The sequence below is a fragment of the Hyalella azteca genome, unplaced genomic scaffold (assembly GCF_000764305.2).
Source record: "Hyalella azteca isolate HAZT.00-mixed unplaced genomic scaffold, Hazt_2.0.2 contig16872, whole genome shotgun sequence".
In the NCBI taxonomy this organism is placed as follows: Eukaryota; Metazoa; Arthropoda; class Malacostraca; order Amphipoda; family Hyalellidae; genus Hyalella; species Hyalella azteca.
Window position 1 is genome coordinate 521,106 of NW_025946679.1, and position 18,453 is coordinate 539,558.

General features: G+C 34.6%; 1 protein-coding gene across 1 annotated transcript; it reads right to left on the reverse strand.

Moving 5' to 3' along the window:
* Positions 1-66: 66 nt before the first annotated feature.
* LOC108678854 lies at positions 67-4,754 on the reverse strand. Its single transcript, XM_018167351.2, has 6 exons — positions 4,634-4,754; positions 2,974-3,132; positions 2,628-2,752; positions 1,748-1,857; positions 911-1,000; positions 67-277 (listed from the first exon to the last, which is right to left on the reverse strand). Exons 2-6 carry the CDS (start codon positions 3,124-3,126, stop codon positions 198-200), a joined length of 558 nt encoding a protein of 185 aa, XP_018022840.1. The 5' UTR covers positions 3,127-3,132; positions 4,634-4,754; the 3' UTR covers positions 67-197.
* Between the last annotated feature and the right edge of the window lie 13,699 nt (positions 4,755-18,453).

Consider the following 18,453-nt stretch of genomic DNA (forward strand, 5'->3'; position numbering starts at 1 on the left):
ATATGAACAATATTATTTCATTATGGAAGAACTTTTATGAAAATATTACATATTTTTTTCGGTGGTTCCCTAAATATTTTGATGTTCAATTATCATGGACAAATACATTATATAATTTAGCGAAAGCGATAGATAATTTAAGTATTAGCATTATTCTCATTCCGTCGCACATTTTTTTTTTTTTTGCGAGTTTCGCGTTACGCGGTCTTCCAGTCAGGGCAGTTGCACGCTTTGTTCGCTATCGCCTTCGCCAGCGGCACGAAAACGTATCTCGTCTCTGGAATAAAAAATTTCAATCCAAATTATCAATGTCACGATTCATCCTCTGGAGCTAACAAGACAATAATTAAGATTGTTATTGAGAAAACGTAAAAAAATCACAATCATTTAGCTTTAACATATTTTACTTAAGCAAGTTTCATTCCCAAAAGCATAATTATGATTTTTTTAACGACGTTGGTCCAGTTTCTCTAGTTGAAGAGAAAAAAACGCAATCCTCAGGCCATCTACTTCTGCTTGCCTAATTTGGAGTTACTAGCGCATAGGCGAGCGTTTTGTAAGGCTTGAGTTCTCAGGAAATTAGAGGTCTTTGCTATTAGTCTTAACTTAAATGGGCGAGAAGGGGCCATTCATCAACTAACACTTTAGTTTGAAAATTATCAGCAGGATTTTTGGATAGGAAATTAGGAGGAATGTGTTGAAGGAAAACTGAAATATGACGATTAGAGGAGAGGATCATGGAAAAGAGGATACTGTGAAATAGGATTACGGGAGGCAGGTTTTTTGGAAAAGTAGGTTAAGGGAAACGAAATTCTCTGACATCAAGGATTGTCTACCCCGAGCAACGTTTATGTGAGCTGCCAGGTGTAATTTCAAAATTTTCACACTGAAAATTAAAATGTTAACTCACCGACTCTGTTGAGAAATTCCTGATTGCAAGCCGACATGACGAACTCGTTGCCGATTGTCGTGACCGGATACAGCGTTCCCAGGTTCAAATCTAAGAAATAAATGATTATTACGGCAATAATTGAAGATAATAATCAAGCAAAAATGGATGAAAATTTAGGAAGACACATGAATCATCATCAGTTTGCAGCGTCATGTTACGCATAATCTTCAAATTCCATATTACGTTTCACAATGCCTGATTGTTCGGTGCATTGAGACTTTCAGTTTTTTGCGACGCATTTATTCCATATTGGATTTTATTAATCACTTTATTTATCAATGTTTATTTCCAGTATCAGGTTGTAAATTATTTTCTTTTATACTTTTTGCACTTGAAGGTTTGGTTATGCTGTTTCTCGACTTCTACTCGTTACATCAGTAAAAGGGCTTCGCCAGTAAATTTTAGGAGAACTTAATCATAGGCAATTCAATACCGGGTAATTTTTTGTTACTTTTCTTAACCTTCTTCAAAGCTTTCATCTGTTTTTTTAATTCGTTAAATTTGCTCCCTCATTTCAATTCACTGAACGCCAGTTTACTAATTAAAGCTTCTTAATTACCTGCATTGTCTTCCCACGAAACTTTCGTGGTTCTCTCTCAAGTCTTATCGTTATCTGTCTCACTTGGTTGTTTTTATCGATAGTTCGCTCCGAGTTCTTGGCAATCAAAAGGAAAATAACTTATTAATATATTCCGCATGTCATCAATGTTTCGATTTAGGTTATTCTATTTTTGACGTATGGTCTTTACGTTTCCGCTTTTTTAATTCCTTAAAGAGGATTCGGTCTTTACTAACCTGTATTTGGTAGGTTATTTAGTACAAAGTTGGATTCTTTGTTGTTAAAGATAGGCAATGTGTACTGGTTCACCACGTAGTTGGAAGAGGCATTCTTCTTGTTTCCTGTTCTGTAACAGGGAAGCACAGACATAAAATTTGCAATGAAACGGTAAAATTTAAGCCATTACTCCATTAAATATAATATCAAGAAGCACTATCATTCTTACCTCTGTATATTCTAAATATTATTGCTTGATTAGTCAGCTAATCTCAAATTTAATAGGTTGACTCGCCTATTAACATCCTGATTTTTTTATTTTTCAAATAATATCATTATTAATATAATTATTATTATTATTTTTATTATTATTTATTATTATTATTAATTCATCCTCATTACATGCCTTCTAAGGGAAATTTTTTCACTTTAGTATATAATGAAATTTATGCACTTGTACTTGTATTTGAGTTTCATTTTGGATGAAACTCAGACCCAAAGAAATTCATTAATTATACTAATGAACATAACATCGACATAATAGCATATATGTTGGTCGAGCATAACATCGACAATAATAGACCAATTCAATTTAACATATTAAACTAGAGAAATTAATCGATTAAATTAGTTTTATGTCAATCATATTGTACACTTAAGACATTTGCATTTGGCGTAATGTTTTTTTGAAGATTTCAAAAATTTGACATAAGAAAATTGGTATATCCAGCTTGAATAGAAATAACTCAAATAAGATGACTTGCAATTCAAATAACTAATTAAATATATGTATCGACAATGGCATCATCTTTTTCCAGTCGAAATTGGCTGATATTCTTCTCGATTCCACTGTGTTCTACTTTCTTTTTTACTTTTTTTAAACGTCCAATTTTGACTCACTTGTCAAGCCACCTGACATTGTACAACTTCGATGAAGAGTCGAACTTCAGGACCAGACACTTAACGCCCTGTTCTTTCGTCGCAGGATCCCACGCCACGAGAGCAAGATCACCCGCGCTCTGGATCTGCGCAATAAGAATCCAGATAGATCCTTGATAACTTTATCACAATGACAACAGTCATGCAAGTAATCAAGCACGCATATCGACCTGTTTCATGTTCTAACTCTCTTTGTCTCTTATTTCTTTCATTTCGGAACTTCTTTCCCCTTTCAACCTGTTCTGTCATCTAAATTTTGTATCCTTTTTAAATCTCCTCAAAGACTCATTCTCGTCACAACTCTCACCGTGGCGAGGTTGCTGGAGCTTCCTCCGCCATCGCCGTTGTTGAATTGGAACGGCGCACAAACCCCAAGACCGCTCACCGCCCCCCCCACTTGAGAAGGGATCATCACCAGCAGGGGTAAGGCCACCAGCATCAGGGATGTTAGAGGGGCCATTTCTGCCTGTCAAGACAAATATTCATCTATTATTATTGAGTAGAATAATTAGGTTTCGATTTTTGAGAGAGATTTCAACAATAAAATAATTGAACGAAAACTAAATCTATTCATAATTTTGGAAATTCACTCTTTGTTAAGTGCAGGCACAAAAATCGACTCGTTTTGGAATATTTTTAATTTGTGTTTTTCGATTTTCTTCTATTTAATTAAGTTGATCTACCCAAAAGAAACTACCAATTGGGCCTTTGCTGAGAAAACTGATAATTTCCATATAAACTTGATTTTCTATTTGAACAAATTTTCCATTTGTTTCATTTACCGGTTCTGCAAGAACATCGAAATGTTTTGATTGCAAAAATTTCATATCGAAATAATTTCTTCTGAGGCCGTAAATGACGTAAAAGTTTTATTTGTAATGGTTTCACGCATCGAATATAAATGTGTCAGAATTCGATTGCTCGATGCATCATATCGAGTTATCGGTCGAAATTTTCATGCATCAGTAGATCGAAGAGTATTGAGAAAAATACAATTACAAAATTTTTCATTGTTATGTTGATCAAATCTCCGAAAAAAACAGTACTTCCAATAAATCACATACAACCATTGAACTGAAACTTCCACTAGATAATATGTTTCCATTATTTACGTACTTCCATTAAAGTACGTACTTACATAAAATTATATATCTTCGTTAAATTAAAACTTCCCATTATTTACGTACTTTCATTTAATGAACTTGAAAAAATTCCCCCACATCCAATAGAACTTTCATAGTTTCGTCTCTCGAAGCACGATAACGTCCGAATTAACACGAATCCCTCCATTGAAAATAGCTATTTTCTTGATCATGATAAAATCAATAAGTACAGATATTCCTTCGTTATGAATTTTCAGTTTTTATTCATTTATTTTTTCATTATCTAAGAAAGTAAGACTTTATCTTAAATTTCGTTGATTCAACAACAAACGATATGCAATTTCTTTCAGAACAGCTTGGAATTATTAGTACATCATACGCCGTAAATCATAAGTCGACCAAAAGCCAAGAGCCATTAGTATCTCAAACAATGAATAGACCTTCAGACTAAATTCGTGAATTTCAATTTCCTGTAATATGCACATAGTAATAACGATATATTTTTCACAAAACTAAACAATGCTTAAATTTATTTAATGCTGCATGTTACAACTTATAGAAATATTAATGACTCGGATTATTAGACTAGTATCAGTGACGATATAGACTTCAATGATCTACAAGTCAGTCTTTAGAGCAAATAATTGAGAATAATGCTCCATGTAATTAAAATAAAAATTTAAAATAATTTTTTTATTAAAAGTGAAAAATAAATAAAAAAAAGTGAAAATAAATAAAAGTGAAATTATTTATTAATTTATATTAAAATGTTTATTATAAATAAGATATTAGTGAGGGAAAATAAAAAAATTCATTTGACAAACCGAAACTAATAAATATACTTTTTTCAATAATATTGCTCACCTCAGTAAATGAGAATTTTCCACGGACAAAAATTCGTATAAGTTCTCAGGAATGTTTATTGTAACCTTCCCCTTGAAACGCACGTCCACAACTGGAACTCTTTACCACATCCAACGACCTCACACACAATTCTACACAAGTGTGGCAATTCAGACACTTGTGTGGCGCACTTTTGACACGTTCTGACTCACCGTACACGAATAAAGTAGGAATCAAATGCGCATCAAAACTCGTGAAAATGTTGTTGGTTCAACAACATTTCAACAACATAAAAAGGTTTTGATCGCCAGCTTCGACAGTAAGCCATTTTATTCTCCTTTTTATTCGATAAATTTGCGCAATCTTATACTACGCAATGTTTCTGAAAGTTGAAAGGACGTTTTGCTTAATAAACAAATGCTATACGTGAAAGTCTCAATTATAAAGGTGAGTAGGAAAGTAATAGTGATGCACAAGGTTTTGAATCAATAACTGACGAGTCGGTGATATACTGTGAACTGAGTGAAATAGGTTTTAAAATCAAATAATATTGCAATATCTTGCATCAAACATACGCACGCTTCTCTCAACTACGTGGATGGTGTTCATTGATCTAACACGCTGGGTGGTTGGTGATGCGTGATTTACGATTGATGATGTTCTTCACACCGAACACTTGTGTACGCTGCACGTGTTCTGTTGGAACCACAGGTGTAATAATCGTGGTCCCTCAGCTCATACTCTGAGTATAACTGCACTGATTCCGATCAAAATTCTGGTAACGGACCAAGTAAAATTGCATATATGAAACACATAACTGTGAAGTTATATTACTATCGCAACGATATTAACATGGCATACATACAAATTAAACACTGAATGCTCCCTTGTAAATTTGTAGCAGAGTTTTATAAGATTAAACATTTCACTGTCGGCCAACGAACATTGCTGGTAGCCAGGTAACGTGCTTTGATGTTGCAGCGTTCTAGTAAATTTTCATCAATTATTGATGATTGTAATATATTTTGATTGTGTGATTTTCATATGTATTAAAATATACTCGGGATCGATCCCGGAAATCAAAGTTTTGGAACAAGTGCACATTGACGTACAGAAGTAATAATTGTACTTAAACTTAAACATGTTTTCGATGTAATCTTTCGTTCGCATTTTGTTAAAAACCAAATAAAAAATTAAAACGTAGATGATTAAATTCGTGGATAACGAATATAGATGGGATCAATTAAAGAAATCAATTATTTGTTATTATCAAGGCATTAGATGCAATTTTTCAGTAAGGAATTTCTTTCAGTAACGTCGTAAAAATACTTTCGTTATGACAAAAAAAAAACAATAGCTTCTCGGCCCTGCGATCTCATCGCAGCGATGCATTGATTGTCTTCATGAAAACCTGCATCATTATGTATGATGCGTTTCATAACTTTTTATATGATATAATATGATGAGATATGATACATTTTATTTATTCATTATTATCATTATTACTACTATTATTATAATTATTATTACTTTTATTATTATTATTATTAATATTATCATTATATACTATTATTATTATTATTATTAATATTATTATTATTATTATTTTGATCGAGAAAACATTTATTATGCGAAATATACAATGTACCATGACATTCGACGATCAACAGAAAGTTGTTTTACATTAGTTGATATTTTACCTACACATTTCTTAATAAGCGTCGAGAGTGACACGTATTTTAGAAAGAGATATTTTGTCATGCACAAGAAAACTTTGTCTGATCCTCCTTATCAAAAATGTAACGAGTGGATTTTTGAACCCAGGATTATGAACCATACTTCACAATCTGGGATTTTACGTGAGAAAAGATGATCTGGTGCAGCATTTGGAGTGTTTTGAAGGATAAATTCCTGGGTCCATTCATCATCGTCTGGCAGCGCATCGATCAACAATTGAACAAATTTGAAGTAATCTTTCATGTGAGCCTCTGCATGGCGCTGAATGGGCTGCTCTATTCACTGATTTTGAATGGACAACGTTAGCTGATGCTTATAAATTTGTCAGATTTTAAGTAATGTTCCTGTTACCGGGGAAGAAAAATCGTATAAGTGACCAATGAAGAAAATTCTCCATTTATGAGCTGATAATGAAAGCCAGATTCTGAATACAGATTATTATAAATATTTCTCTGTTCAAGTGCATGTCAACCACTGCCAGGTATTTTTATGTTTAACACTTTCCCAGATTTATTATCAAGTTCGTCTCTATTTTTGAGTTTGCAGCTCTCTGGACAGGTTTTCCTTGGATTTAAGCAAATAAATTTCTTTAGCGACGTGTTGAAAATTCAACCAAAATCGTTTCAGTTTGTGCGTAACCTATTCATTTTCACATCATGATATATTTCTTTACCTGCATTGATAAACTGGATAAACGTATTTCTTTCTACACGGTTGATTGCACACCGTCGTTATTTGCATTATTTTGTTGCGCATTTCCAATACATTACATATGATCAAGGGCTTTCAAATGTACCTCATTATCAAAGGGAACAATCATGATTTGAAAAAGTTTTTTTAAGCAACCTAGGCTTTCATCACTGACTATGACTTATAAGGCTGTCCATTCAGTGTAATCAGAGTTGATTAGCCGACACTATAGCGGGCTACTGCATTGCCACAGGTGCTCTTTAGGTTTGACCCAGGAACGAACAAAAATTCATATTTGCCTCAGTCTCAAGCTGGTTTTTTTCATTTTTTTTGGCCTGGTACGAAAAAACTAGAGGCTTGTGTAAGTCTATGTAGCGTGAGACTGGAATAAATTAAATTCAATAAATGAACAATTGAATTTTTTCTGAAATTAAATCAATAAACAATTGGGAAATTGTTCCTAAAATTCAATAAATGAACAATTGAATTTTTTCTGAAATTAAATGAATAAACAATTGGGAAATTGTTCCTAAAATTTAATAAATGGACAATTGATAATTTCTCCTGAAATTAAACAAATGAATAATTGGATATTGTTCTTGAAATTTAATAAATGAATAATTGGAAATTGTTCCTGAAATTGAATGAATGAGTAACTGGAAATTGTTCATGAAATTCAATAAATGAACAATTGAAATTTCTTCCTGAAATACAATAAATAAACAATTCTAAGAAACTCAAACAACACAGCACATTCAAGCCTAACAAAATAACATTTTGAAACACATGTATGACTCAAATTCCAAAATAAGTCATAATATCATCATTTAAAAGAACACATCAGTACTATCTATACCACGTAATTCCACTCTACTGTTACATCAGTCCGCTCGACCTTACCGGTATACGTTATGATTCATTATAAAACAGTCCTACAAATTTACATCCTATTTAAACCCACACACAATAAGAATAAATCGCTAAAAAAAATGCTGAATATGAACAATAATTAACTTGATCAGTTTTATTACATATCATTCTTTTTTCTTCTGAGTGATATTGCGTGAGACATTTTCCTTCATTGTGATATTGATTAGACTGTTTCGACTCCTATAAGAGCTCATCGAATCCAAGCAATGCCAGATTAGTCCGTTACTTATTATGTCAATTGGTAAATAATGGAGAATTGGGCATCCCAAAAAATTATACATTGCCTCAATGGCAAAACAGGAGCTTACAATAGGTATTATTTTATCATTTTGAGTGGCCGTTATTTGAAAAAATGTCTATTGCACAATTCAATTGATTGGCTTAAATCATTTTCGGCCGCACAATTAAAAAAATAATTCAGAAACTTGTCAAGGACACTCCGTGTCCAGTCTCTCTCTCTTTCTCTCTCTTTCTCTCTCTTTTCCTCCCTCTCTCTTTCTTTTCTACACTCTCTCCAGTCTATCTCCGGGAGTGTAAGTTTCATGTCATGAAAAGTAACAATAATAGTTTGGTCGGTAATAGTTTGTTATGCGAGATGCTCATAACTCACTAATAAAATGAACATTGTAGAAAACATTCAACACCAGACTCAACACGATAGATCTTAACGAAAATTCGAATTTGATTTTTTAATAAACGTTTATTTATTTATTTTATTAATGAACGATTTGATTATGTAACAGAGTTTAGGTACATGGAATGGCGTCGTCTGAATAACAGAGTTTAGGTACATGGAATGGCGTCGTCTGAAAGCCACGTGTACTACAGGTGTGTGCTGGAGGTGTGCTGGAGGTGTGTGCTGGAGGTGTATGCTGTGGTGCGCAAATGTCCAACATGTGGTCATTAATTACAATGAATGATTGCTCCACTGCCACAGCACTTACTTTACATCAGTCTAGAGTTCAGTTCACCTTCCACGTGTAAAATTAAGTCCAGAGTTCCATTGAAGAGTTAGAATCAAGGTTATTAAGTTCTAAGACTCGATTTTTAGTATGATTCTAGTCTTTATTCATCATTTGAACAGCCTGATTTCTGCTAATTCTCTTTCGTATTCGTTTATTTAAAGCTGACACTTGCAATATATCAGCGAGTAAAGTATAAATCTGAATATGGAACAAATAAGAACACAAAAGTCCACGGAATTATAGTTCCAGCAACGCTTTCGTACTCGGGCATTCGTGTATTCATTCAAATTTGCTTCATTATTTGATGGTGATCAAATTCAGAGACATTGAGCTGAATGAGTAAAGCTTTGTACAATGTTTTTTTTTAATTTATACCAAGAATTATTTCAAACACAAAAATGCATTAATAACATGCAACCAATAAAAGATCGACTTTTCGTTCAGTCATAGAAATGAATTAATTTAATTCAAGCACTCAAGCACTGAATTAGATGGCACTGGCAACGTAAAAAATTCAACCCGCTAATAACGCTATTACTCGCTGACAAAAAAGAATTAATTAGGAATTAAATAAATTTTCACGAAATAAGCATTTGTTGAAGCAATACCGACGTGTGAATAACTGAAATTGAATTCTGGGGACAAACTAGGGTATGAGATAGTAAAGGTTTTCAAAGTAATACAAGTAAAATAACAGCCAATACCGCGCATTAATTGATTTGTTGTACAATCAGAGAAATTCGCGGCTTGCCTATCATGCCTCATATAATTCCTGCTGGTACAGTTTGTCATAACACCAATATAATATAATAACACCAATATAATATAATAACACCAATATAATAATAATAACACCAATATAATAACAGTTTGTCATCGTCACCATTAGCGTTGTAAGTTTGTTTGGTCTGGAACTATGTTATTTTGTAGTTATCACGCTTTTATTTACAATATTAATGTTTCAGGTAATGGGAAAATTACTTGATTCCTAAATTAGTTCGTATAATGTTTCGCCGCGGGTACGTGAATTAAGGCTGATTTTTGGGTCATTCGATTTATTTCGCTGTCGTTGAATGCTCCGTAAGTCACTAACAAACTCACTGACTATATATCACTGTTAGTTATTGCGGGTAGCATTGGAAATATTTTTATCGTCTTTTTTCGCACCGCCCTCGTTTAATTAAGGATTTACTTTTTTTATTAATTGGTCTGCACTGCCCGTGTCAACGATTTGGTTTAATACCAGTATAATTATTCAGCTAAATTCACTGCAGCAAGGATAACTGCAGCAAACTTCAACGAATTTATAAACAAATTTCTGTATGTTCATCTTCAATCAATTGCAAATAAAGTTGACAACAACGACAACACCAAGAGCAAGAGACTGCATAGTAAGACCATAAATTGGCTCCCCGTCTGATCGTTCAAATATATCGTCAGCCTCTCACCACCCAAAAGTTGATCCCATCCGTCTTTTCCAAGTTCTCCAAGCCTCAAAACCATCATGCAAAACGTATACTTTGCGTCCACATGCACAATCTTGTCTGCCTAACTTGGCATGAAATGCACGACTGACAAAATGTTTGTACGAGTGGGCCGAGCTTCGCGCTGGCATTGGAAAAGTTCTTCTCTTGCGATGTGCAGTCAGGTTGGTCCTCTGCAACTAGTGCAAAGGTTGGTCCTATGCAACTAGTGTATTGAATATGTAGTGTTTTTACTACCCTAGAGTAGGTTTGATATGTTGTATGAGCATTAGATGCGAGAGTATTCCTTGTTTTAGGTCGTAGAGAGATGTAAAAGGGATTGTAAACCCCTATTCATTATATTTTAGTAAATTTATTCACATTTTACACAATCATGTGTCAAACAGACGAATATGGTAAAATGTGTTTAAAACTCTACTGCAACATCATGATGGATGTCAAGGTACCAACAAAGAAGCATAGTAATTTATGCTATATACCATGCATGGGGTGGTAATTTACTTCATGACGTAACAACGAACAGTTATTTAAAAAAAGTTTCGAATTGGCGCCGGGGCAGTTTATTCCTCTAAATCTAAAAGCGAGCAACGACAGAAAATTTGAACTAAAAACATAAACATAGATTTTATGTTCACTGTATGAACCAATGACATTACATCTTAACAAAACACTATATGACAACCGACACCGTTCGAAGTCTTCAGCTACAAAGTACATGCTTCACTGCTACAAAATACGTACAAGTTATTTATTCCCAGATGTGGCAAAAAATTGAATTATACGCCTAAAATCCCACGCAAAAGTTAATTCATAACATAATACGTAATTCATAACATAAATTTTCATGACAAATCATTTGTTTCGATTGCTCATGAATAAATAAACAAAAAGCGTAGGCTTCATTTAATCAATTGCGTTAACTATCAATTGCTAAATCAAATCATTTGACCTCATTTAGTTCTTTCGCATGTACTAAGTAACTCAGGGAAAATTAATTCTTTTTTGCTTCGAATTAGAAAATCAAAGTTTGAGTAAATATCTAGGTTTTCAACCGTATAGGACCAACGTAAACCCAATATACAATAGATTGATTAATCAATCTCAAAATTATTCCAACGCCCGCAATGAGAAAGATTTTTCATACATTGCCACATTCGGATGATAAATAAATCAATCGCAATGCGCATTTCTCGATATTTTCACAGGGCAACTAAATTCACGGCCTCGAAAGCCAGGCATCATTCATCACGACTTGTACGTGGATTACGAGCATTAATGCGCTGTGCCTGAAATTTGTTGTACCAGCAAGAAGTCAAAATTACCAAAAGTTTAGTAGTCAACCTGTTGTTAGCTTCCACTCTGGAGCAAAGTTATAAGTGTTATTTGGTCAATTATGCGTCCAGTATTCTGAAAACATTTTCTTGCTTGCATGAAGAGTCAAAAGTTATCCATGATATTTATATTTATCTATTAAATTTATCAACAAATTATTGATTTATTAATTTATCGCACTCTCTAAATGGAAATTAATTGAATATTTTTCTGCGCAGACCACAAACAGATCTCAATTTTTGCACGCTGAATGCAAATGAACTAAACTCGTATGTAAAATTTGTGCAAGCCTACAAACCAAGCCTTAATTTTCGTCACATATATGAACATTAAGTGAAACTTTGTTACTCTCATTTTTACCAAAAATTTTAATGATTTGAAAGCTCAAAAATTAATCATTCCTGTCCCGACTAATTATTTCCTTTCACCTCATCTATCTAGTCGTTACTTTGAAATAAAATTTTCCATTTACTTCAAGTGTTCAAGATTTCAAACAAATCTTTTCAGCTCTATTTTAGTCCCTATAAGTGATGTTTATCATATAAATTTATATGACAATAACATAAATCAACACTCCAGCGATATAAGCCCTGCATTCTGTCGATAGCAGGATTCTAAATTGAGCATTATATACGAGTGATTCCACTTCTTATTATATAGTTTGGCGTGCTGGTTCAATTAATGCAAATTATTTAAAATCAGTTGAGTCGGATAAAATCTAAGGAATTATTTTAGTTGTTTTACCCTCTACGTCTGAGCAACTTACACTGAAATAAATAGTGCACCAATAAATATACTTCATGCCAGTGGGCATCAATCCACGTCTCCTATCCGATTAATTCAATATTGTGCATTTCTTAGCGACGGCCAACTTTTTGCACCGTTTCTATGGCCCTTAGGTTTCGCGATGTATTCTGGGATTGAAAAGAGGGTTATTCTTAAGAGGGTATATCACTTCAGTTATAAACTTACATTCGTGTTTATAATGTCCAATTTCTGATAATTTTTCTTGTTTTCAAGCGAGTAAAATAAAGTTTATTTAAATGAGTTCATGAAGTAGATGACAATTTCTAGTAAGTAACCAATCATGGAAACATAGACGAGAAGAAATTCTACAGCCAAAGCATTTGTCAATGGACTAAGTGTAATCTAAATCTTTGCAATAGTACTCTCACAATCAGAATGAAAATCATCATCTTGCTTACATTGCCTGTAACTTACGCTGTAATTACTAAAACCTCGCAAGTATGGCAGCCAAGTCGATGCGATACAAGCGCTCTTGCCGCTGACGCAAGCACTGGCTTGGGCGACGCTCGGCCAGGCGGCGCTGGTTTGTTACGAAGCGCCGCGCTGCTCTTGGTGGCAGACTCGCGGCGTGGCCGTGGGCGTCGCTGTCATATCTCACTCTGCAAGTCCGTGCTTCATGTCTCGACGTGAGTAGACTGTCTTTATTGGGAGTGTTTTTATACCTTTGTTACCGTGAAGGGAATTAAAAATTATTAAATAATTTTTTTTTATCCTTCCTACTGTTGGGAAAAATTCCCATCCGGAATTCGTGAAGCTCACTGTGAAGAAGGAGAGCGGGTTCGTCTTAATATGACAGAGGGACGGCTCTCGAGAGAGTTTAGCTTATCTTGAATTGAACAAACACGGTGACAAAAGTTTCCTTAGTACTTTCTGTTGCACCAAAATTTCCTGAATATTTCATTCAGGTCCTTAGTTGTTGCGCACAACCCTGCTGAGTTTTTCTCTTTAGTTCTTTAGTGCATGCGTTTTTTACCATATTACGAACATCTTCCCAGGCCCGTCAAACTTAGTAGCTGTTACCCCTCAAGGAAATATTAAACCTGTGCCTCATCAGCACCGTACGTTCTCATTAAATTTTCGTTAAGGGGGGGGGGTATACCCTAGAATTTTCGGATTTGGCTTTTCCGGTTTTTAGTCTCATCTTAAAGCTGACATTCTGCCCTATCCAACGGTACCAATACCATCTCTGTACGTTGATTTATGCTTTCACGACAGATCATGAAAAGGGGCGGGTGGGGGAGTTCTTTAACAAATTAGATAGGAATTAATTCGCCGCCTAGCACTATAAATACAGTGTTTGCTTGAGGTGCAGCTCAGTAACCCGCTTGGCGTGGTATGAGGAGGTGTGTATGTAGTCGCTCCCACCATCCTTGAGTGGAATCAAGCTCCAAAAACGTTTAGTTTCGTATCCTTGCTACATTGAGTGCCTATTGCGATGCGGGCGAGTTTGTTACGCTCTCCTGAACATTCAGTTATTGTCACGGAAAACCTATTTCCTCCTAGAGTTTTGAAGCTACAGCGATGAGACATATACCATTCGATTCGTAAAGACCATGCCTATCGAGTAACGAAGCCTCTTTTTTAGATTTGTGCATAGTTTGGATTCAAAATGGAGGGGGAGGGAGGGAAATTTGAAGAAATGAGAAGAAAACGGAAAGATGCGTGTAAAAAACTAATGCAAAAATAAAAAATCGGGCTTCGTTACTCGATTGGTATGGTCTTTACGCATCGAATGATATGCGTCTCAATGTTGTAGCTTGAAAACCCTAGGAGGAGATAGATTTCTACAGTACCCCTTTTTTGTACGTTTTCTATGAATTTCACGTTTCTATTAATTTTTCCGAAAAAATCATACGAATAAAATGTTCTTGTATTTTGGTTCTACATATATGTGTGAAGTTTCAGAAAGATCCGTTAGTAAATGTAGAAGTTTTTCTGGAGGGACACCTCCCCCTTAATCTACTTCGATTATTGTCACCTTATTTTGATTTAAATAAGGTGAGCATTGCTCTGAATGCGACATTGAAATACTGAAATGCCCACAGTAATGTACACAGTAAGTCCCCTTGGTTTTTACTTTTCTTATTTCCTTGTTCAGTTTGTCTCGGCCTTTAAGTTGAACTGGATATTAATTTTTTGAAGGCTTACCTCGATGGAAGTAACCGCAACGTGTACAGTAGAAGATATCAAATTAAATCTGTTTAAACAACCTTTAATTTTCGTGACTGGCTTCAACCCTTCTTACATCATTACGAAAGAATTTCATGAATAAGATAACTCTCTGCGCAGGGAGAAATTCCCTACACTTCTTTCGTTAAGCTATAATATATCGGAATAATAACATTTTTCGCTTTCATACAGATTTAAATACTCTACGCGATTAAAATGTATGAGATCGAGGAACAACAATCATATATCTGAAATTGTGTGAAATATGCCATTTTCAAGATTTTGAGATATCCTGACTTATGAGAGATCCACCCTGATTATTAACAAATAATCAACGAAGCAAAATTTCCTACTTTTTACATGCAGCGTTCCCTGTCGCCCAGTACTCCAGCTGCGCCGCCATGCCAGGATTCGTACTCACAAGCATCGGTTGCTTGCTGTTCGATTCCGTCGCATTGAAGGAATATAACCTTCAATGAAGGTTATTAGTAAGAAAACAACCAATTTGATAATAGAGTACAATTTCGAAGAAAAATTAGTAGTATGACGCTCGCTGATTAAAAATGTAGAGGGGGAGTGGAGGAGGGGAATGTGCAGCCAGACGCTAGAAGGCAGAGCCTGGCCGAGAAATTTTAACCGCGTGAGGCCGTGTGCGCTCGATGCGGCGTTCAGCGACCGCTCCACCTGACTCTTAATACCAACGACAAAATGAGCGACAGTCGCTGCGACTCCACCACATCTTTTTCAGTGCTGTGTCTTGCGAAGAACTTTAAATAGTTTTAACACGTTCGATACGGAACAATATGGGTCATAACTTAATCTCGAGGAAAGCTCGCTCAGTAAAATTTCAGTTTCAATTTTTGTGGTATTCATTTTAAACAATTCAAGATTTAAATTGACTCATTCCCTCTTCGAAAAAGTTTCTGATTTTTTTGTGAAATTGCCATTAGTAAGTTTTTAGGATGTATTCAAAGTTTTAATTAACAAAATAAATAATTTCTCATTTTCCTATAGATACACTAGGATGACGTAAATACAGAATCTTAATTTGCCGATTTAGTATCCATTATTGAATTGTTAAGTAAAATCCCTGTAAACTTGTTTCCTGAGAAGCTAATTTTATTCAGTCAACCAAAACACTAAACTAAACGATTGAAATAAATCAACGCAAGTAATAATTATGGAAGCCATGTACTCAAATCTAACGCCCCACAAGCAGCATTGTATTCGCACATGCAAACCACTGGACTCCAGATGAACCTTCTAACCTGGGAGTATTTTGGCACTACATTAGATACCCAAATAAATAGGATGATAATTATTAGGTACTTATTTTTGAGGAAATATATTATTTTTCTGTTCTACGTGTTTGTTAAGCAAATTTTAAAACTCTCTTTCTCACCATTAGCTCAATAACCTGGTTGACAGTGAAACTCTAAAACTCATATATATCTGACCATGTATAGTATAAAATGTTTTCAAGTACAAGGATGATGCAAAATGCATGAACAAAAAATATTGTTTTTTATTTTTTTTAATTTAAATCTATGTATGTACTATTCGGAGGACTGTTCCGCAACAAAAATCTGTTCAATGAGAAAGATCATAGATACTGAGTTAGTGAAGCTGTTGGGGTTTTGCTAACGCCGTAAAGGAAGGCCAATCAGCTAATTTTTAGTATAAGATTATCCTTTTGTTAATAGCTTCGGATCAAAATGTAATTCTATTCAACAAAGTGGGACACGCGGCAATGGCCCAAAATAAAGGTAAATCTTCGTGTTTTGCAACCACGTTTGGTGCTTAAACTCATGCACTTTATTTAATCAATTTAATACAAAGCGTGTGTTTCCTGTATCGTTACTTCATATAATATGTATGGCTTATTTCTCCTCGTATTAATCCAATAAATATCTAGCGTGCTTTTCCTCTTGTATTTACGAGTAATTCGACGATTGACGAAGCGAACCTATGTACGCAACTATCTATCGATAAAATATATTGGTGAATAAATGATTGCGTTTTATTGTGTTTATGTCCATTTTGTCAAACATGACTATAATCTGTCTTTATCGTAAAATTTCTCTGTGCATGAATTTCTTGAATAAAGCTCGCAAGTTAGACTTGATTATTCGAACATAATCTTGTAGCTTCTAAGAACCTATTTACTTGCAACTTCGCTCATGAACCGATGCACTATCTAGTAAGCTGTGCTTGTAGATTCTGAGGAGTTTTGACGAAATTTAACTGACTTCGCTCGAGTTTGGGGTATGAGTAAGGAAAGATAGTAATTTGAATACTTAATTTATGAAACTACTTATGCACGAAACTTAATGGGTTAAAAATGATTGTAACTGCAAACGCAATATTATCGAAATGTATTTTCTTTTACATGCATTCACTCGCCTAAAAATTTCCTGCTGGTAAATAGGAAATAAAAAGTAATCAGCGAGTCCGAGATCACATGAATTTGAATGTAATAATTGATTAATTATTCAGATAATTGAAAAAAAAACAGACAAGAGCTGTACGTCTAAATTTCGGGGCAATTTGTATGCAATTTGTACGCAACAATTTGAAACTCGTACAAATTTTTATTACTGTACGCAAATCAGGATTTTAAACGAGTAGTAAAGAAATCAAAAGTCATAATAACACGAAGAAACATCTCGACATAAATAAGTAATGCCGTAAAGTGCTTTAGTAACAGTGTTGGGGCTCTCTGAACCACCAACTAGCCTTCATGATCGCATAGGTTTATTCATTATTGCACGATAATCAAAACACTTTATTACTCCACTTTCAAATAAACCAATAAATAATAAATAAATAATGACACTAGCAAGTTTACTTCATGTCTTTGATCTTGGTGCTTAGCTCTTAAGACTAAATTTCCATTTTGAGGCTTTGCTATAAAAGAACCGAATAAAATAGATAAATAACTGAAAGTAAACAAACATTAAAATACATATAAACTCTAAATATTCACAAATCTATTCCGCATCAAATTTATTCACAAATATATTTACAAATTGACATCTTAACACAGCACATACCTCCGCTCCGGTTTTCCACGACAGAATAATCTTATACCCTCCTCCTTCCGCACTTAGCTTTCCGTAAACTCTAAACTACAATGACTATTTAAAATTCCAGTCTATAAACAATTATACATTCAATACCCCGATATATCAATAGCAATCCTTTCTATCCCTTACAACAGTCAATTACTGCAGCATAACATAACATAGTGATGTCGGCGCTGAAGAATAGGCCTGATGTGGCCTGTCGTCGATTCTTGAACTTTTCGTGACTTGTTTACTGTCTTATCTGATTATCTACTCGCTTCTCATGGCAAGCAGATTTCTGCCCCAAAGCTTGCCTACACCTTCAATTGGCATATCACTCCATACACAGCTTCGAAGCCGACGTCGTAACGTTTGTAGCCTCTGCCCTGAAAGCGTGCGAATTTTTCATGCGAGTAGTTGGTAAATATTCCGATTTCGCGTGAGTCCAGACCACGACCGTTGAACCAAATTAAGTTTCCATTAGGCATCTGACGAACGTACGCCCGCCCAAAATGGAACGTAGCTGCTTGTCCATCGTTTATTTCGATTAGAATTCAATTACGATTTGGGTTAACTATAATGGTACGAATTTGTCCATGATTTAAAATAATTTGTTTAGTAAGGAGCTTTGAAGACATCGTCTAGTGCGGTGTTTGAGGATA